The following is a 21,742-nucleotide window of genomic DNA, read 5'->3' as shown; positions in this document are numbered from 1 at the left end:
GGCAGTTTGTTTTCTACATTGGAACGTTTTAGGATTAGATTTTTTTTGCTGGTTTCCCTTGCTCAGTCATCTCACTAGCTTTCAATAGAATTGGCTAAATTATTTCTGAGATCAATAAATACAGTGGACATGTGTATTTCGTATCCCTTGTGTTCTGCCAGAGAAACTTTAGATTTTATTTTCAGCCTTAACAATTAGAAGATTTACATAAGAAGGATCATAAATGTGATGTTTGAAAACTCATTAAAATTCTTTAACTCATCAATTTCCGAAATTAACTCAGGACAGGCAGTGAGCATAGGCTGATGGGTCACATGTCAACCGGAATTGCTAATGTGAAGCCTGGTCAATTTTAATATAGTCAGACTCCCTCAATATGCCAGCATCAACATAATCAAATTGATAGGCAGTTGGGGATACGCAGAAAACTTGGGCCAGGAGGCATTTACGGTTTGTTGAATCCAGGAGAAAATTCCTGCTCTTCATAGTCCACCTTCTATTCCCCGAAGGATGTCTTTGAAAAATAAAATATCCAACCTGTTCTGGGTCTGCTTGTTCCTCACTGCTGGGATTCTCTGGCAAGTCCACTGTATTTGCCACGATTGCTGGTTGTGGTTAAAGTGTAGTTTGGCCTAAATTTACACAATCAGACTTTAGAATTTCAATGGGGGCCTCGTGTATAATAACATAGCACAGGGTCAATGTGTACCGTGGAAACATGCTAACTCCACCATTTCATCAATAAAATTAGCGATTTGGTATAAAAACTGCATTAACATAAGAACTAGGAGCAAGAGTATGCAATTCAACCCCTTGCACCTGCTCCGCCATTCAATAGATCATGTCTGATCTTCTCTCGGCCTCAATTCCACTTTCCTGCCAGTTCTCCATAACCGTTTAACGCAATTAAAAATCTGTCAATCTCCTCCTTAAATTTACTCAATGTCCTGGCATCCACCACATTTTGGGGTAGGGAATTCCACAGATTCACAACCTTTTGAGAGAAGTAATTTCTTCTCATCTGTTTTAAATCTGCTACCCATTATCCTAAAGTGACTTTTAATTCTAGATTTCCCCTCTAGAGGGGCATTATTCTAAACTCGAGAAAGTATAGGCCTAAACTAATCTCGTCAACCTCCTCTTAAGTGCCTCTAATGCAACCACATCCCTCCTTAAATAAGGAGACCAAAACTGTACACAGTACTCCAGGCGTGGTTTTACCAATGCCTTGTACAGTTGCAGCAGCACTTCCCTACTTTTATTCTCTATTCCTTTGGCAATAAAGGCCAAAATTCAATGTCCCTTCTTTATTACCTGGGTTGTACTTGCATATAATTTCCACCCAGATCTCATTCCACTGAAGCACTCTGAAGTTTCTCTCCATTTAGATAATAAATTGACTTTCCATCTTTCCGACCAAAGTGGATTACCTCACACTTATCCACGTTAAACTCCATCTGCAACATTTTGGCCCACTTACCTCACTTAAATACATCCATTTGTAAATGTCTTATTTCCCCAGTGCAACTTACTATGCCACCTATTTAGTGCCATCTGCAAATCTGGCTATAGTACCTTCCATCCCTAATAATAATCATAATAATCACTTATTGTCACGAGTAGGCTTCAATTAAGTTACTGTGAAAAGCCCCTAGTTTCCACATTCCGGCGCCTGTTCGGGGAGGCCGGTACAGGAATTGAACCCACGCTGCTGCCATTGTTCTGCATTACAAACCAGCTATTTAGCCCACTGCGCTAAAGCAGCCTCTAAGTCATTAATATATATTGTAAATAGTTGGGGACTTCTGCATTACCTGTTACTATTGGGATGGTACTAGTATACTTCACTGTGAAAACTGAGGCAAAATATTGAGTCAGCGTCTCCACTATTTCTGTATTCCCCACTATTAACTCCCCAGTCTCGTCCCCCAAGGGATCAGCATTTACTTTACCTACACTAACAAAGAACAAAAGAACAAAGAAAAGTACAGCACAGGAACAGGCCCTTCGGCCCTCCAAACCTGTGCCGACCATGCTGCTCGTCTAAACTAAAATCTTCTACACTTCTGGGGTCCGTATCCCTCTATTCCCATCCTATTCATGTATTTGTCAAGATGCCCCTTAAACGTCACTATTGTCCCTGCTTCTACCACCTCCTCCGGCAGCAAGTTCCAGGCACCCACTACCCTCTGTGTAAAAAACTTGCCTCGTACATCTCCTCTAAACCTTGCCCCTCGCACCTTAAACCTATGCCCCCTAGTAATTGACCCCTCTACACTGTGAAAAAGTCTCTGACTATCCACTCTGTCTATGCCCCTCATAATTTTGTAGACCTCTATCAGGTCGCCCCTCAACCTCCGTCGTTCCAGTGAGAACAAACCAAGTTTATTCAACCGCTCCTCATAGCTAATGCCCTCCATACCAGGCAAAATCCTGGTAAATCTCTTCTGCACCGTTTCTAAAGCCTTCACATCCTTCTGGTACTGTGGCGACCAAAATTGAATACTATACTCCAAGTGTGGCCTAACTAAGGTTCTATACAGCTGCAACATGACTTGCCAATTTTTATATTCAATGCCCCGGCCAATGAAGGCAAGCATACTGTATGCCTTCTTGACTACCTTCTCCACCTGTGTTGCCCCTTTCAGTAACCTGTGGACCTGTACACCAAGATCTCTCTGACTGTCAATACTCTTGAGGGTTCTACCATTCACTGTATATTCCCGACCTGTATTAGACCTTCCAAAATGCATTACCTCACATTTGTCCAGATTAAACTCCATCTGCCATCTCTCCGCCCAAATCTCCAAATGATCTAAATCCTGCTGTATCCTCTGACAGGCCTCATCGCTATCCGCAATTCCACCAAACTTTGTGTCATCTGCAAACTTACTAATCAGACCAGTTACATTTTCCTCCATGATGTGACCATCAATTCGCTCGAGACACGATAGGAAGTAAACTGTGGCTTTAATAGACTTACAACTGAGCCTGCCTGCGACCAGAAGAACTGAGGGCAGACTCACAAGGCTGCAGCACTTTATACTTCCGGTAGTGGGAGGGGCCATGGGCGGAGCCAAGGGTGGGGCCCTGTACAAGCTCCTCATCTCCCGTGGGCAGAGCCGCGCAACGGCTCACAGAGAGAGCCCACAAGGACACAATACTATACAGTGTAAATTACGCAATGTACATTTACCACATTCCAAATCATTTATATATACTACGAACAGCAAAGGTCCCAGCACTGAACCCTGCGGAACACCACTAGTCACAGCCCTCCAATCAGAAAAGCACCCTTCCATTGCTACTCTTTGCCTTCTATGACCTAGCCAGTTCTGTATCCACCTTGCCAGCTCACCCCTGATCCTGTGTGACTTCATCTTTTGTACCAGTCTGCCATGAGGGACCTTTCCAAAGGCCTTACTGAAGTCCATATAGACAACATCCATGGCCCTACCTGCATCAATCATCTTTGTGACCTCCTTGAAAAACCCTTATCAAGTTAGTGAGACACGACCTCCCCTTCACAAAACCATGCTGCCTCTCGCGAATACGTCCATTTGCTTCCAAATGGGAATAGATCGTGTCTCGAAGAATTCTCTCCAGTAATTTCCCTACCACTGATGTAAGGCTCACCGGCCTGTAGTTCCCTGGATTATCCTTGCTACCCCTCTTAAACAAAGGAACAACATTGGCTATTCTCCAGTCCTCCGGGACATCACCTGAAGACAGTGAGGATTCAAAGATTTCTGTCAAGGCCTCAGCAATTTCCTCTCTTGCCTCCTTAAGTATTCTGGGGTAGATCCCATCAGGCCCTGGGGACTTATCTACCTTAATATTTTTCAAGACGCCCAACACCTCGTCTTTTTGGATCTCAATGTGACCCAGGCTATCTACACACCCTTCTCCAGACTCAACATCCACCAATTACTTCTCTTTATGAATACTGATGCAAAGTATTCATTTAGTACCCCGCCCATTTCCTCTGGCTCCACACATAGATTTCTTTGCCTGTCCTTCAGTGGGCCAACCCTTTCCCAGGCTACTATCTTGCTTTTAAGGTACGTGTGAAAGCCTTGGGACTTTCCTTAACCCTATTTGCCAATGTCTTTTCGTGACCTCTTTTAGCCCTCCTAACTTTTGCTTAAGTTCCTTCATACTTTCCTTATATTCCACACAGGCTTTGTCTGTTCCCAGCCTTCTAGCCCTGACAAATGCCTTTTTCTTTTTGACGAGGCCTAAAATATCTCTTGTTATCCAAGGTTCCCAAAATTTGCCATATTTATCCTTCTTCCGCACAGGAACATGCCGGTCCTGAATTCCTTGCAACTGACATTTGAAAGCCTGCCACATGTCAGATGATGATTTACCCTCAAACATCCGTCCCCAATCTAGGTTCTTCAGTTCCTACCTAATATTGTTATAAATAGCTTTCCCCCAATTTAGCACATTCACCCGAGAACCACTCTTATCCTTGTCCGCCAGCACTTTAAAACTTACTGAATTGTGGCTCCCCTTCTGAAACTTCTACCACCTGGCCGGGCTCATTCCCCAATACCAGTCCAGTACAGCCCCTTCCCTAGTTGGACTATCTACATATTGTTTAAGAAGCCCTCCTGGATGCTCCTTACAAACTCTGCCCCGTCCAAGCCCCTAGCACTAAATGTGTCCCAGTCAATATTGGGGAAGTTGAAGTCTCCCATCACAACAACCCTGTTGCTTTCACTCCTTTCCAAAATTTGTCTACCTATCTGCTCCTCTATCTCCCGCTGGCTGTTGGGAGGCCTGTAGTAAACCCCCAACATTGTGACTGCACCCTTCTTATTCCTGATATCTACCCATATAGCCTCGCTGCCCTCTGAGGTGTCCTCCCTCAATACAGCTGTGATATTCTCCCTAACCAGTAGCGCAATTCCGCCACCCCTTTTACATTCCCGTCTATCCCGCCTGAAACATCTAAATCCTGGAACGTTTAGCTGCCAATCCTGTCCTTCCCTCAACGAGGTCTCTGCAATGGCAACAACATCATAGTTCCAAGTACTAATCCAAACTCTAAGTTCATCTGCCTTACCTGTTATACTTCTTGCATTAAAACATATGCACTTCAGGCCACCAGACCCGCTGTTTTCAGCAACATCTCCCTGTCTGCTCTTCCTCAGAGCCATACTGACCCTATTCCCTAGTTCTCCCTCAATGTTTTCACCTTCTGACCTATTTCTCCGGTACCCACCTCTCTGCCATACTAGTTTAAACCCTCCCGTGTGACACTAGCAAACCTCGTGGCCAGGATATTTATGCCTCTCCAGTTTAGATGCAACCTGTCCTTCTTATACAAGTCACACCTGCCCCGGGAAGAGCTCCAGATAACGGAAACCCCCCCTCCTACACCAGCTGTTTAGCCACGTGTTTAGCTGCTCTATATTCCTATTTCTAGCCTCACTGGCACGTGGCACAGGGAGTAATCCCGAGATTACAACCCTAGAGGTCCTGTCTTTTAACTTTCTGCCTAGCTCCCTGAACTCCTGCTGCAGGACCTCATGCCCCTTCCTGCCTATGTCGTTCGTACCAATATGTACAACGATCTCTGCCTGTATGCACACCCCCTTCAGGATGCCCGCTACTCGTTCTGAGACATCCTGGACCCTGGCACCAAGGAGGCAACATACCATCCTGGAGTCTTTTTCATGTCCACAGAAGCGCCTATCTGTGCCCCTGACTATAGAGTCCCCTATGACTATTGCTATTCTGCGCTTTGACCCTCTCTGCTGAACATCAGAGCCAGCTGTGGTGCGACTGCTCTGGCTGCTGCTGTTTTCCCCTGATAGGCTATTCCCCCAACAGTATCCAAAGCGGTATACCTGTTCGAGAGGGGGACAACCACAGGGGATTCCTGCACTGACTGCCTGTCCCTTCTGGTGGTCACCCATCTCTCTGCCTGCACCTTGGATGTGACCACGTATCTATAACTATCTATGACGCTTTCCGTCACCTGCATGCTCCTAAGTGCATCCAATTGCTGCTCCAACCGAACCACGAGGTCTGTGAGGAGATGCCATTGGTTACACTTGATGCAGATATAGTTGACCGGAACGCTGGAAGCGTCACAGATCTTCCACATCTCACGGTTGGAGCACTGCACCCCGCTGTGACATTTAAGCACTAATTGATTAATTTTAAATAAACACTTGAATTATTGTTAGATTGAGTTACAATTAACTGTATGGCCCTGATGCTGGATGATTTTTACTGTAAAATTAAATGCTAAATACCGATCACAGCCCTCAGGTTTAGTTACTATCTAGTTAATCAATTAGATTAGTTTTGCAATATTACTTTTTTTTCCCCAATTTAACAGATTCCCAACCAGTCAATCAGGTCACAGCTTTACTGTGATGTCACTTCAGTTTTTCCCCCTACACAATTTGAAACGGTAATAAAAATCACTTACCTTCCCAGGATGCTCTCTGGTTCTCTACCTGCAGATTAACAGTTACAAGCCAGAAAAAAAGAAAACAAAATGGTCAGGAAAAAGCACCTTTTCCCACTCTGCACCAAATTACCAATTTCCAATTCTCACTCTGGATGTGTCTCACTCACTCTTCCCTTTTATAAACGTATAGAAGCTTTCTCTATACGTTTTATATTTTGTGCTAGTTTTCATTCATAATTTACTGTTGCTCTTTTTGTTACTTTTCTTACTTAGTTGATATTTAAAAGTCCCCCCTCTGCCAAACATAAACAGATCTTTGACAAAGGGAAATCCAGAATCGAAACGCTAGCTCGCTTCTCTCTCCACAGATACTGTCAGACCTGCGTTTTTCCAGTATTTTCTGTTTTTGTTTGAGATTCTAGCATCCGCAATAATTTGCTTTTATAAACAAATATAGATCAACTTAGTTTAGAAACCTCATGAGTAGCTCATTCAATCTCTAATAGGTCAGGGCTCCTTACAAAAACAAGATTACTGCCTCTGAAAAGGCTTTACAGAAACTTATTTAAAACCATACACATTACCAGTTGTGCATTATGTCTTAGAAGACAGAGGATCTTGGTTTGTGGAGTTGATGGATGAGGCAGGATTCTGTGAGAAAAATTCTTCAAGGTGGCAAGTTAAGCAAGGAATTAAGGTCAACCTTTATTTCATTTTGGTTCAGCCTCAAGTGGAGTACTGTGTCTAACTCTGGGCACCACATTTTAAGAAGGATATAAAAGCTTTAGAGAGGCTGCAGAAAAAAATGTACAAGAATGGTTCCAGGCATGAAGGACTCCAGTTATGTAGGTAGATTGTAGAATCTGGGGCTATTCTCCAAAGAGATGGTTGAGAGATTTAATAGAGGTGTTTAAAATCATGAGGGGTTTTGACAGAGTAAATAGGGAGAAACTGTTCACACTGGTGGAAATGCTGAGAACCAGCTCACATTGATTTAAGGTGAATAGCAAAAGAACCAAAGATGACATAAATAAAAGCTTATTCATGCAGCATGTGGCTAGACCCTGGAATGCACTGGCTCAGAGAGGCGGAGGCAAATTCAACTGTGATTTTTAAAAGGGTAATTAATTATCTGGAGAAAGAAATGTGCAGGGCTACAGGAAAAAGGCAGTAGAGTGGAACTCCGATTTACTGTCGAAGAGAGCTGGCACAGACACGACAGGCCAATGCCCCCCCCCCCCCCCCCCCCCCCCGTGTTGTAACCAGTCCAGTATCTCCAGCTGCTTGAGCTGAGGCATTAAGCATGAGGGGCAGTTCGAGTTATGGCAGGCATCAGGGAGGCAGAAAGTTTTCTGGATTTTATGTTACAAGAAGTGGCCACCCCAAGGCAGTGGAGTTCAGGATAGTAGATGGGTACATTTCATCGGTTGTGACCATGTAAGCGTCTAGAATCTGGTCTACAGAAAAAAAAATGAAGTGAGGCCTGCGGAAGTATGTTGTATTATTGAGCCTAAAGCTGCCTTGCTACCTACCTGGAGCTTGAAACTGTTTTGGTGCCCACCTTGCCTGGAACCTGAAGCTTCCTTGCTGCCTACCTTGTTTTGCCTGAAGCTGCTTGCTGCCTTCCATGTCTGGAAAAAGGTGGATTGATCTGGACCCATTGTTGTTCACAATTTACATCATTGATTCAGACTTGGGAATTGGAACAAGTTTTAAGATTTGCGGAGGACTAGTTAATGCAGAGGACTATGACGAAATACAAGACAACATCAATACATTTGCAGAAAGATCTAATTGACAAATGAGCTGATGAACTTGATAATGAAATGTAGGTTGGTGTATTTAAATGGAAGATAATGGAGGCAACTTAATCCTTGGTAGTGACGTGTCTAAGTGGATTGAGGAGCAGTGGGATCTGAGTGTACAGGTATGCAATTCATCAGAAGTAGCAATCATAAACAAAAATATAAAATAAAACAAACCCCATATTATCTGGTCATTTATGTCATTGCTGCTTGTGAGACTTTCCTGCGTGCAAGTCGCTTGCATTGTCAGTCAGTGGTTGCACTTCAAATGCACTGTGCAATAATTTAGTATGTCTTTTCTGCAAGGTTTCTTGAAAGACATGCTTGTTAGGTGAATTGGACATTCTGAATTCTCCCTCAGTGTACCCGAACAGGTGCCCGAGTGCGGTGACTAGGGGATTTTCATAGTAACTTCATTGTAGTGTTAATGTAAGCCTACTTGTGACACGAATAAAGATTATTATTATTGTTTTCTGAGACACTGTATTAAATTAATACTATTATTGATTCCTAGGTTTGGATCATTTATGACTGGACACAACAGTGAACACATTCACCACTTCCACATGAACACACCAAAATACTTCCTTCAGCATAACAAAAAAGAAAAATTGCTAATATAGATGTGATTGCACTAATAATAACATGCTGATGTTATACATATACATCCTGTTTGGAACACATCTGGAGTATTTTTGCATTTAAGGATAGTTGTACTACTGTTGATTAAAGATGGTATTGTTTGATGGCAAGATCATAAAAAGCACGTAATCAAAAAGGTTATTCAGTTTTATCATAGACTCTGCCCCATCTATTACAACATTGAGCAAAACTTCACAAAATATAGTCACCTTACAATCTATATTGAGTTTTAGAACATAGAACATAGAACAGTACAGCACAGAACAGGCCCTTCGGCCCTCGATGTTGTGTCGAGCAATGATCACCCTACTTAAACCCACGTAACCCGTATACCCGTAACCCAACAATCCCCCCATTAACCTTACACTACGGGCAATTTAGCATGGCCAATCCACCTAACCCCGCACATCTTTGGACTGTGGGAGGAAACCGGAGCACCCGGAGGAAACCCACGCACACACGGGGAGGACGTGCAGACTCCACACAGACAGTGACCCAGCCGGGAATCGAACCTGGGACCCTGGAGCTGTGAAGCATTGATGCTAACCACCATGCTACCGTGAGGCCCGTTTCACTGTTTCTTTTTCTTGACAGGACTTTTTTAGGATCCCAATAATTTAAAAACTGTGTTCCATATTCAACTTGATATTTATTCTTATAACCGTAAAACGTGATCCGGATGAGATACTCAACCAACCTTTTGGTACTAATTTACATGGTTAATTTTTTTTGGCAGTCTATTCATCTTACTAAAAGCAAAATTCATTCTAACCAAACATTCATATTTCATCTAAAATAAATGCTTTATATTATGCAAAGTTATTGCCAAAATGCATCTTAGTTAATTATGAATAATATTGAAATTAATTCATAAATATTAATTATCACTACATCAAGAGTACCTGCTCCTGATTGTGCCACCTTTACAATCTGGGTGGAAGTGTATACATTAGGGAAAGGCAGTATTTGGGCTGGCCTGGAATCATTTACTTCAACTTGCTTAATACAAACATACGAAATAGGAACAGAAGTAGGCCAGTGATGCCTACTGTTCATTGAGCAAGCCTGCCTCCTGCAGCTGAAGGGGAAAGAAAATGAAAAATACTGGAGATGGTTCTTTCAGTTTTACGCTAGTGGTTACTCCGAAAGAGTTAGATTTTTAAAAAAGCACTACTAACTTCAGAGTATTATTTTAAAACACCCAGACTGAGCCAAGCACAGTACACCGCCCGCACCACCAAGGGACCAACCCACCCCACATGACATTCCCATCCACTAGCATCGAATTCCCTTACCCCCACCCCTTCAACCTGACCCTATCGACCTGACCGGTCCGAGCCCCCACCATCCTGAACGAACACCCCCTCCCCAGACCTGACTGTCCACACCCGCAACGCCCCTGATGCCTGACCCCCACATCTCATTCACTTACCGTAGAACTTACCATCTTCTGTTCAATGGGCCAGTTAAACTCCCCTGCTTCACAGCAATTTATGTTGTAAAAGGTGGGCGTGTCCTCCTTCACTCTGCTCCTTTTGCACTTCGCCACTGGAACCGGGGACGCACTTCGCTTCTTCAGTTTTACCCGGCCCAAATCACGAAAGTGAGGCGCTTTTCATTTTAGGCACAGGGAAGCTGCCACAGAGTGGCAATCCGCTGCTGATTGCCATTCCGAGGAATTTACTGCCATTCCAAGGAAGTTACTGCTATTCCAAGGAAGTTACTGCCATTGAGCAGACAATCTTATTTCCAGACATCTGACAATGCTATTCCAGATTCAATAACTAGTTTAAAACAGTTAGGTTAGGAATAGGTTGTGTGTCTCACCTTTTGGTTAAGGATGTTATGCAAATAATCCACGAATACAGAAGAAAATAAATGTAATAATATTTTTAAAAAGACATAACTTTTCTTCCCCAAACCCTAAAACAATAGCCCTACTTCAACTCTGATAGATTTACCTCAAGTTTTATTTATGAGTGCTTATGGTTTCTTTATTTCATTGGAGAAAACTCTCACTACAACATAGCACCTATGTTGCACTTTGTGTCGGCTCTCAAAGATTGGATGGGATATTTGTAAAAAAAAAACTTTCGTAAAATTCAAATGAAAAAGTATAGTGTCATTGATCACTGAATTGGTAGTAAGGGGTATTATGTCTGAGTTAATACCCAAATAAAATTAGATTAGGGGGTTTTATAAATAGCAAAAAACTGTCAGAATGTGAGGTCCATTACTGTGAATGAAACGATTATTTCATTTCTAACAGCAAAACAGATTGTAGGGAAAGATTTTTTCTGCATGTTATGCTTAACATAATCATAAACTAGTTCTTTTCAAACAAGTATGGAATTCTGTTATAACTAAAAGTAGTAAATTTGAGAAAATAACGAAAATAATTTAATATTCATTTGAATCATAGAAAAATGGAGATCTAATCAGTGGACACGCTGGCCTTTAAAAAGCATGACTGTAGGTAGAAAAAGGGGCCCAAGGGATTGGTAGTTTTATTCAAAGAAATATTGTATTTCAAAAATACAAGAGATTACTTTGTCACAGCTGAAGTAGACAGTGAAGTTTAGCAAAGCTCATTTTGGGAAGAATACTGAAACCACAAAAAAGGTGCATTGGAGTTTCATGAGGCATAATGCTACTGAAGGGATGGCTCAGTTTTAGTAAAGGAAGTAAGAATTCACTGGAGTAGAAGATGTTCCAAACTTTGAAGGCAAATAGTGAAAAATGAGTTCCATTGACCAGTGAACTGGTAATAAGGGGTGTAGAGTCAGTTAGCATCAGAATCAAACAAGATCAAATGTTTATTTTTTTAAAAAGTCTGATATTAAAATATGGGATCCATTCATGTAAGTGGCAACTGAAACAAAGTCAATTGTGACATTTAAGAGACTATTGAATAAAGAAAAATATTAAAGGCTAATGGGGAAAAGCAGGGAATTGGATTAATGTTGGTAGTCTTAGAGGGATACGAAATGTATTACACTGTGTACTGAATTTCTAAAAATATGTTATGTCCTTTAATAAAACTATTTGAAATTTATGTTACCAACATGCGTTCCATTGAAACATATACATTTGCTCTACGATCCAAAATACATAATCTACTTCTTTCTTTTACAAAACTGAATATTGTTTTTGTCTTTAAAAATTAAGCACCATTATTGGTCACAAAGACAGTCAGATAATGGAACAGTTCGCTGGCTATATTTGTGAAAGTTCATTCCACAATTTTTAATTTAATCTTTCTTGTATTTTCTGTCCCTAATTTTATCTCAAGTTATTATATCAATTTTGCATACAATTCCCCCCCATTTTAATTTGTTTCCTTCATGGGATGTGGATGTCGCTGGCTAAGCCAGCATTTACTGAACATCCTAAATTGTCCTGAGAAGATCATAGTGAGTTGCCTTTCTGAACTGTAGGGTCGGTGCAGCCACGGTACTGTTCGGGAAGAAATTAGAGGATTTTGACTCAGCAAGTAAAGGACGGTAATATATTTCCAAGTCAGGATTGTGAATAGCTTGGAAGGGAACTTGCAGGAATCGGGGTCCCCATGAGTCTGATATCCTTCTCCATCTAGTTGGCAGCAATTTTGGGTTTGGTAGGTGCTGTCCAAGGGGCCTTGGTGAGTTCCTGCAGTGCATGTTGTAGGTGGTACACACTACTGCCACTGTGCGTGGTGGCAGAGGGGGTGAATATTTGTAGATGGGGTGTCAATGAAGCCAACTGCTTTGTACTGGATGATGTCAAGCTTCTTAGAACATAGAACATAGAACAGTACAGCACAGAACAGGCCCTTCAGCCCTCAATGTTGTGCCGAGCCATGATCACCCCACTTAAACCCACGTAACCCCGTAACCCAACAATCCCCCCATTAACCTTACACTACGGGCAATTTAGCATGGCCAATCCACCTAACTCTTGAGTGTTGTTGCAGCTGCACTCATTCAGGCAAGTGGAAAGTATTCCATCACACTCCTGACTTGTGCCTTGTAGAGGATGGACAGGCATTGAGAGTCAGGAGATGAGTCCCCCTGCTCAAGACTTTTTAGCTTTTGACCTGCTTTTGTAACTACAGTACTTATATGGCTATTCCAGTTCAGTTTCTGGTCAATGGTCTGACCGTGACATCTGTGCTGATGCCAGGGTCCTCGTGTACAAGGCAGACATCATTTTATACTGCTCAGAAACATGGACTACATACAGACACCACCTCAGATCCGTGGAGAAGTATCATCAACGCTGTCCAAGACTGATATTCTGCATCAGCTGGGAGTACTAACATCAGCGTCCTTGAAGAAGCCAAGAGCACCAGCAAGGAGGCCATGATCATCCGAACCCAACTTGGCTGAGCGTGCCATGTGCTCAGCATGGCAAAGTCCCGCCCCCGACTGCCAAAGCAAATTTCTTTGCCCAGCTCAAGGAAGGCTCCCAAACAAGAGGAGGACAAAGGAAGTGCATCAAAGACTCCCTGAAAGCTTACCTCCAGAAATGCAACATAGACGTCAATGCCTGGGAGACCGTTGCTCAGAAGAGGCCTACTTGGAGAAACCTTGCAATTGAAGGGCCACAATTCTTTGAGAACACCCTACGGCAAAAGGAGGGCCGGAAAAGGTGCTTGAGAAAGGAATACCAGCGACCAAAACCAAAGACTAATCCCACCACCCGGAAACACCAGCCAAGTGTCCGGTCGAACATGCAGCTCTACGATCGGGCTCATCAGCCACGCAAGAAGACTCACAGAACCCATAATAATAACAATCACTTATTGTCACAAGTAGGCTTCAATAAAGTTACTGTGAAAAGTCCCTAGTCGCCATGACCCTTACACAGAGTTTTTTCGGTGGACAATCATACTCGTTAGTGAGTGATTACCGAAAAAGAACCCCCAGGATGTTGATAGCGGGGGATTCAGCAATGTTAATGCCATTGAGTGTCAAAGGGTGATAGTTAGATTCTCTCTTGTTGGAGATGGTCATCGCCTGACACTTGTTTGGTGGGAATGTTACTTGCCTTTTGTCAGCCCAAGCCTGAGTATTGTCCAGATCTTGCTGCATTTGGACATGGACTGTTTCAAGAGGAGTCACGAATATGATGAAAGGAAAGTCAATGACGAAGCAGCTCACAATGCTTGAGCCGAGGACACTTCCCTGCGGTAATGTCCTGTAACTGAGATGCTTGACCTCCAACAACCACAGCCATCTTCCTTTGTGCCAGGTACGCCTCCAACCAGCAGAGTTTTCCCCTGGTTCCCTTTGACTCCAGTTTTGCTGGAGCTGCTTGATGCCAAATTTGGTCAAATACTGTCTTGGTGTCAAGGGCAGTCACTCTCATCTCACCTCTTTTGTTCAGCTCTTTTGTCCAAGTTTGAACCAAGGCTGCAATAAAGCCAGGAGCTGAGTGGCCCTGGTAGAACCAAAGTCCTGACTTGTAACTATATCATCACTCCTTCACTGATGCCATGTCAATGACATGGAATTCACATCCTACCAGTACTGTGGGTGCACCTATGGTTCGGCATCATCTTCTCAAGGACAATTAGGGATAAGCAACAAATGCTGGCCTTGCTGTTGACACTCACAACTCATGAAAGAATTAAATAAGGACACCAAATGTGTACAGTATATCTGTCTTTATCAAAGAAAATGCTGCCAGTGAAAGAGGTGGTAGTTGAGACACTGGATGGGCTAAAAGTTCATCAAGAGGAAGTACTAAAATGGCTGGCTGTACTTAAAGTGGAAGTCACCAGGACTGGATCAGATGCATCTGAGGATACTGAAGGAATACAATATGCATAACATAAGTCTAAATAAGTGCTTACAGTTTTGGGTAAAACACTGGAATGAAAACGTTTGCAATGTTAAATATTAAACATATTGCAGTAATCTTAAAAAATGATGAGGGTGCTCTGTACAGGAGGGTTCAAAGAAACAGCCCATATTACATTTCTAAATGGAAACTGACTTAACAATTTCAGTTTAAATTGATGTACAGGTCATTAGGCAAGATAATTTAGATACTTTATCATGCTGCATGCATATATAGTTACACAGAGTCATAAAAGGTTAACAGCACATCTTGTCAGTGCCAATTAAATAAAACGAGCCACTCAGCCTAACCCACTTTCCAGCATTTGGTCTGTAGCCATGTAGGTTACAACACCTTTGAGATGCGTATCCAGACACCTTTTAAATGTGTTGATGGTTTTTGCCTCTACTACCCTTTCAGGCAGCAAATTCCAGACCTTTACCACCCTCCGGGCAAAGAAAATTTTCCTAATCTCCCTTTTAAAAAAAAATGTAGAGTACCCAATTAATTTTTTCCAATTAAGGGGCAATTTAGCGTTTCCAATCCACCTACCCTGCACATCTTTGGGTTGTGGGGGCGAAACACACGCAAACACGGGAGAATGTGCAAACTCCACACGATCAGTGACCCAGAGCCGGGATTGAACCTGGGACCTCGGCGCCATGAGGCAGCAGGTCTAATCCACTGTGCCTGCCCCTAATCTCCCTTCTAATCTTATAAACATATTGGGGTGTTAAACAAGGCTGAGTGGCAATCATGAGCTAGTTTGAAAATCGATCTGAGCAAATTAAGTCCATGTATATTTTAAAAGAACAGAAAATCGGACCAGAAGACGGTGCTCCTTCTCCCGACATACAAGCAGAAACTTAAATGGGAGAATCCGGTTAAGAAGGTCATGCAATGCTGGTTCAAGGCAACGGAAGATCTCCTATGCGACTGCTTAGAGTCAGTGGACTGGTCCAGATTCAAGAACTCAGAAGGAAACCTAGATGAGTATGCCACCCCAGTCACAGACTTCATCAGTAAGTGTATCGATGATTGCGTGACAAAGAAGGTAGTACGTGCATTCTCCAACTGGAAACCATGCTTTAACCGGGAGATCCACTTGCTATTGAAGTCCAGGTTTGAGGCGTTCAAGACAGGCGACCCTGACCTCTACAAAAAAATCTAGGTACGACCTCCGCAAAGCCACCAGGGAAGCAAAGAGACAATACTAGACTAAACTAAAGTCACAGATTAACGACACAGACTTTTGTCGGTCGTGGCAAACCTTAAACAATATGATGGGCTACAAAGCAAAGTGGAGTTCAATCTCTGACAACACAGCACCCCTCCCCGATGAACTCAATCATTCCATGTCCGTTTCGAGCAGTAAACCAACAAACCGTTGTCAATAGCCGGAACAGCCTCGCCACACCCATACCTACCACCACAGCACCAGAAGTTAGAGCGACCTTCTTGAAATTGAATCCATGGAAAGCAATGGGTCGTGACAGAGTTCCTGGTCGTCCATTCAGATCCTGCTCGGACCAACTGACAGGTGTGTTCGCAGACATCTTTAACCTCTCCCTACTCCACTCCGAGGTTCCCAACTTCTTCAAGAAAACACTAGTATACTAGTGCCAAGGAAGAACCAGGCAACGTGCCTCAACGACTACCATCCGGCGGCCTTGACACCGATCATTATAAAGTGCTTCGAGAGGATGGCCATGAGATGCATCAACTCCATCCTTCTAGAATGCCTTGATCCACTGCAATTTGCATACCGCTACAATCGGTCCACAGCAGACACTATCTTCCTGGCCCTTCACTAATCCCTGGAGCATCTCAACAACAAGGACTCCTACATCAGACACCTATTCATTGACTACAACTCCGCCTTCAACACCATAATCCCAGCCAAGCTCATATCCAAACTCCAAAACCTAGGACTCGCCCCTCCCTCTGCAACTAGATCCTCGACTTCCTGACCCGTAGACCAACAATCAGTAAGGGTAAACAACGACACCTCCTCCACGATAGTCCTCAATACCGGGGCCCTGCAAGGCTGCGTACGTAGCCCCCCACTGTACTCCTTATACACACACAACTGTGGCAATATTCAGCTCCAACTCCATCTCCAAGTTTGCTGATGACACGCCTGTAGTGGGTCAGATCTCAAACAACGATGAGTCACAATACAGGAGGGAGATGGAGTTGAGCCGGATACCGGACCTGGAGGCAGGGGGTTTGATCCTGGGAGGGGACTTTAATACTGTGTTGGATCCGGCTCTGGATCGTTCGAAGTCTAGGACGGGTAAGAGGCCGGTGGTGGCCTCGGTGCTGAGGGGGTTCATGGATCAGATGGGAGGGGTAGACCCTTGGAGGTTTTTGAAGCCGGGGGGTAGAGAGTTCTCGTTTTTCTCCCATGTCCACAAGGCTTATTACCGGATTGACTTTATTGTTCTCAGCAGGGCGCTAATCCCGAGAGTGGTGGGGGCGGAGTATTAGGCGATTGTCATATATGACCATGCTCCGCACTCGGTGGACCTGGAGCTGCGGGAGGGGAAGGATCAGCGCCCACTGTGGAGGTTGGATGTGGGGTTTCTGGCAGAGGAGGAAATATGTGGGCGGGTCCGTAGGGGTATTTGGAAGCCAACGATAACGTGGAGGTGCAAGTTGGGGTGGTTTGGGAAGTGCTGAAGGCAGTGGTTAGAGGGGAGTTGATATCCATTCGGGTGCACAGGGAGAGGGGGAGAGGGTTGAGAGGGAGAGGCTGGTGGAAGAAAGGGTAAGGGTGGACAGGAGGTATGCGGATGTCCCGGAGGAAGGGCTTTTGAGGAAGCATCGCAGTCTCCAAGTGGAGTTTGATATACTGACCACCCGGAAGGCGGAGGCGCAGTGGAGGAGGCCGCAGGGGGCGGTATATGAGTATGGGGAGAAGGCAAGTGGGATGCTGGCCCACCAGCTCTGGAAGCGGGAGGCAGTGAGAGAGATAGGGGGAGTCACAGATGCAGGAGGGAACTTGGTGCAGAGCGGCAGGGACATTAATGGGGTGTGCAGATCCTTTTACGAGGGGCTGTATCGGGCGGTGCCCCCTAGTGAGGTGGGCGGGATGGACTGCTTTCTGGATAAGCTGGAGTTCCCAAGAGTAGAGGATGAGCGGGTGGAGGGTCTGGGGGCCCCAATCGAGTTGGAGGAGCTGATGGAGGCGCTGGGGAGCATGCAGACAGGGAAAGCACCGGGGCCTGACGGGTTCCCGGTGGAGTTATGTAAGAAGTTTTCATATCTGCTGAGCCCGCTGCTTGTGAGGACCCTGAATGAGGCGAGGGAGGGTGGGGGTGGGGGGGGGGGGGGGGGGGGGGGGGACTCTGCCCCCGACGATGTCTAGAGCAATAATCTCACTGATCCTGAAGCGGGATAAGGACCCCCTCCAGTGTGGGTCTTACAGGCCGATTACGCTCCTCAATGTGGATGCAAAATTGTTGGCGAAGGTACTGTCCAGAAGGGTGGAAGATGTGGTCCCGATGGTTATCCATGAGGACCAAACGGGGTTTGTGAAGGGGAGGCAGCTGAATGTCAATGTACAGCGGTTTCTTAATGTTATGATAATGGCGTGTCGGCGGCTGGGGAGGCGGAAATAGTAGCATCGATGGATGCGGAGAAAGCTTTTGACAGGGTGGAGTGGAGCTACCTGTGGGAAGTGCTGAGGAGGTTTGGGTTTGGTGAGGGATTCATCAGCTGGGTGAAGTTGCTGTATAGCTCCCCGGTAGCGAGTGTGGTGACGAATGGGAGGAGGTCAGAGGACTTTCGGCTTTCCCGGGGGACGAGGCAGGGGCCTTGTCTCCCCTACTCTTCGCGTTAGCGATTGAGCCCTTGGCCACGGCGCTGAGGGATTCGAAGAACTGGAGGGGGATTGTGGGGGGGGGGGGGGGGGGGGGGGGGGGGGGGGGGGGGGGGGGGGGGGAGCACCGGTTGTCGCTGTACGCAGATGATTTACTGTTGTACATCGCGGTTCCGGCGGAGGGGATGCCAGGTGTTGAAGATACTTGGGGAGTTTGGGGATTTTTCGGGCTATAAGCTCAACGTGGGAAGAGTGAGCTGTTTGTGCTGCACCCAGGGGGACCAGGAGAGGGAGATAGGAGAGCTCCCGTTGAAGAGGGCGGAGAGGAGCTTTAGATACCTTGAGGTCCAGATAGCTAGGAGCTGGGGGGCCCTGCACAGGCTAAACTTTTCGAGGCTGGTGGAGCAGATGGAGGAAGAGTTCAGGAGGTGGGACGCGCTGCCACTCTCTTTGGCGGGTAGGGTCCAGTCAGTTAAGATGACGGTGCTCCCAAGGTTTTTGTTTCTTTTCCAGTGCCTCCCCATATTGATTCCGAAGGCTTTTTTTTAAGAGGGTTAACAAGAGTATTCTGGGGTTCGTGAGGGCGCGGAAGACCCCGAGAGTGAGGAGGGTATTCCTGGAGCGAAGAAGGGAGGCAGGCGGTTTGGCGCTGCCCAACCTGTGTGGGTATTACTGGGCGGCGAATGTTGCAATGATCCGCAGGTGGGTGATGGAAGGGGAGGGTGCCACATGGAAGAAGTTGGAGGTGGCGTCCTGTGTGGGCCCGAGTTTGGAGGCATTGGTGACGGCCCCGCTCCCACTCCCCCCGGCAAGGCACTCTACGAGTCCGGTAGTGGTGGCTTCCCTCAAAGTTTGGGGGCAGTGGAGGCGGCACAGGGGGGAAATGAAGGCCTCAGTGTGGGCTCCGATACGGGGCAATCACCGGTTTACACCAGGGAGAATGGATGGCGGGTTTTTGAGTTGGCATTGGGCAGGCATTAGGCGGATGGGGGACCTTTTCCTCGATGGGAAGTTTGCGACTCTGGAGGAGTTGGAAGGGAAGTGGGAATGCTTTCAGGTATATGCAAATTAGGGCGTTTGTTAAGCGGCAGGTGGTGGAGTTCCCGCTGCTGCCGCCTAGGGAGGTGCAGGATAGGGTGCTCTCGGGGACGTGGGTCGGTGAGGATAGGATCAGGATCTCGGCAATTTATCAGTTGATGCAGGAAGAGGAGGAGACTATAGGAAATAGAGTCGTGAACACAGCCCAGTCCATCACACGAAACCGCCTGCCATCCATTGACATTGGAGCAGCACGGTGGCACAGTGGTTACCACTGCTGTTTCACAGTGCCAAGGACCCAGCTTCGATTCCAACCTCGGGCAAATGTGGTTGCACATTTTCCCCGTGTCTGCATTGGTTTCCTCCCATAGTCCAAAGATGTGCAGGTTAGGTGGATTGAATATGCCAAATTGTCCTCAAGTGGGGTTACAAGGATAGGGTGGGGGATTAGACCTAGGTTGGGCTGGTCTTTCAGAGGGTCAGTGCAGACTCGATGGGCCAAATGGCCTCCTTCTGCACTGTAGGGATTCTATGATTCTGTCTACACCTCCCACTGCCTTGGGAAAGCAGGCAGCACAATCAAAGACCCCTACCATTCGGGTTATTCGCTCATCCAACCTCTTCCATCGGGCAGAAGATACAGAAGTCTGAGAGCACGACTAAGGTTCAAAAACAGCTTCTTTACAGCTGTTACCAGACTTCAGAATTACCCTCTTATGGACTGAACTGATCTCTCCACACATCTTCTCTACTGTTGCATGATACTCCGTGTGTCCACGTACAATGTATTTACATTGTGTATTCGTCATATGTCCTTTCTTTCCCATGTATGGAACAATCTGCCTGGTCTGTACACAGAACAAGTGACAATAAATCTAAATCCAAGAATGACAAGAATCAAAAAAACCTCACTTTTTTTTGAACCAGAGTGATTAAGGGTCCCATCAATGGAACTCGACAAATCATTGTTGAGTTAGAGTAAATCCAAATTTATTGAAAAAGTGTAACCATAGACGTGACCTCAACTGCACAATCCAGATAAACTTCCCCTTCCCCGTACAACAGGCCCCTTGACCTACATTCGAACTGTTGCTCCAATAGGAGCCTATTCCAATTATTTACTGCAACGACGAGGTGGCGGCTTCATTAGAAAAATATTAAAAGTTAGCCGGGGATTAAAAACACAATAACACGCCACACGACCCATATATCAGAAATGAAGAGTACGAGACGCTTTGCTTTAAGAGCTGAGACCTCAAAGCCCGGCAATCGAGGCTGAATTGACGGAGCGACTGCACGAGCGTCCCCCCCCGCCCGGTGTGGAAGGAGCCGCGCTCTGACCATCAGGCCTCCCTTTGAGCGGCAGCCCGGCAGCCAATCGGACGTCGCCTCGGGAATTGCGTGCGGCGAACGGGCTGGCTAGCCAATGGGCACGGGGCGAAGGCGGGACTTCCGTTGTTACTGGCTGGCTTCACCGGCACGAGCGGAGCGGTTGTCCAACGCGTTCTGAACCATCCCCGCATTGAAAATGCACGCGGATGCAGTCAGTAAGTATGCAGGCCGCGGCACCGGCCAATGCTGTCCTGATGGTACACACACACGCGGCTCTGCCGTCCCAATGTCAGCTAGTGAACGGGCACGTAAGCTCATTTGTTTTTGTTTACATTCGGTGCTGGGTATTCTCTTTTCCCAGTTTCTATTGAATCGAGATGTTTCGTGCCTGACAGAAAAGAGGTGACGCAGTTTCTCCCGTGTCTCTCCCTTAGAAAAGCCCCTGGACAGATTGTGTTTTATCTTGTTGGTGGGCTGTCGGTTGAAGGTGAGGAACGGTGCAGTGATACATTTAGCCGAGGTGGCGGCGATGGTTTGCTTTGCGGCGATGGTTTGCTTTGCGGCGATGAGTGTGCCTCGCCTCGCCTCCCCACCCAGTGCGGAAAACCTTGTTAACTCTGCTGAGAATCTGACTGGGTTGCATTTATTTCAGGATGTCAGGGGCAAGCGGGCGGGGAAAGAGGAGGTATACATCAGCGCGCATGCGCGACGTTCGTGATGTGTTCTGGGAATTGTAGTTCTGTGACGACACGTTCTGCGATGACGTGGCTGGTGCCGTCACAAGGGAACTGCAATCCCCAGATCTCCTTGCGCGCTGTAACCTGGGGAAGTGTTTTGAAAGCTTCTCAG

The 21,742-nt window shown here is 45.8% G+C and overlaps 1 protein-coding gene across 2 annotated transcripts in view; it reads left to right on the top strand.

The window, feature by feature from the left end:
- Positions 1-8,998, top strand: part of LOC119962925 (PGAP2-interacting protein-like) — a 154,330-nt gene extending 145,332 nt beyond the window's left edge. For both annotated transcript variants that reach the window (XM_038791202.1, XM_038791201.1), the window contains one exon: positions 8,750-8,998. In XM_038791202.1, coding sequence (XP_038647130.1) covers positions 8,750-8,858 — 109 coding nt within the window. In that variant the 3' untranslated portion in view covers positions 8,859-8,998. The remainder of the gene's footprint in view (positions 1-8,749) is intronic.
- The last annotated feature ends 12,744 nt before the right edge of the window (positions 8,999-21,742 follow it).

This window comes from Scyliorhinus canicula, chromosome 3, assembly GCF_902713615.1.
Source record: "Scyliorhinus canicula chromosome 3, sScyCan1.1, whole genome shotgun sequence".
NCBI lineage: Eukaryota > Metazoa > Chordata > Chondrichthyes > Carcharhiniformes > Scyliorhinidae > Scyliorhinus > Scyliorhinus canicula.
Note: the sequence above shows the minus strand (reverse complement) of the source record. Positions and strands in the feature narration are given on the sequence as shown.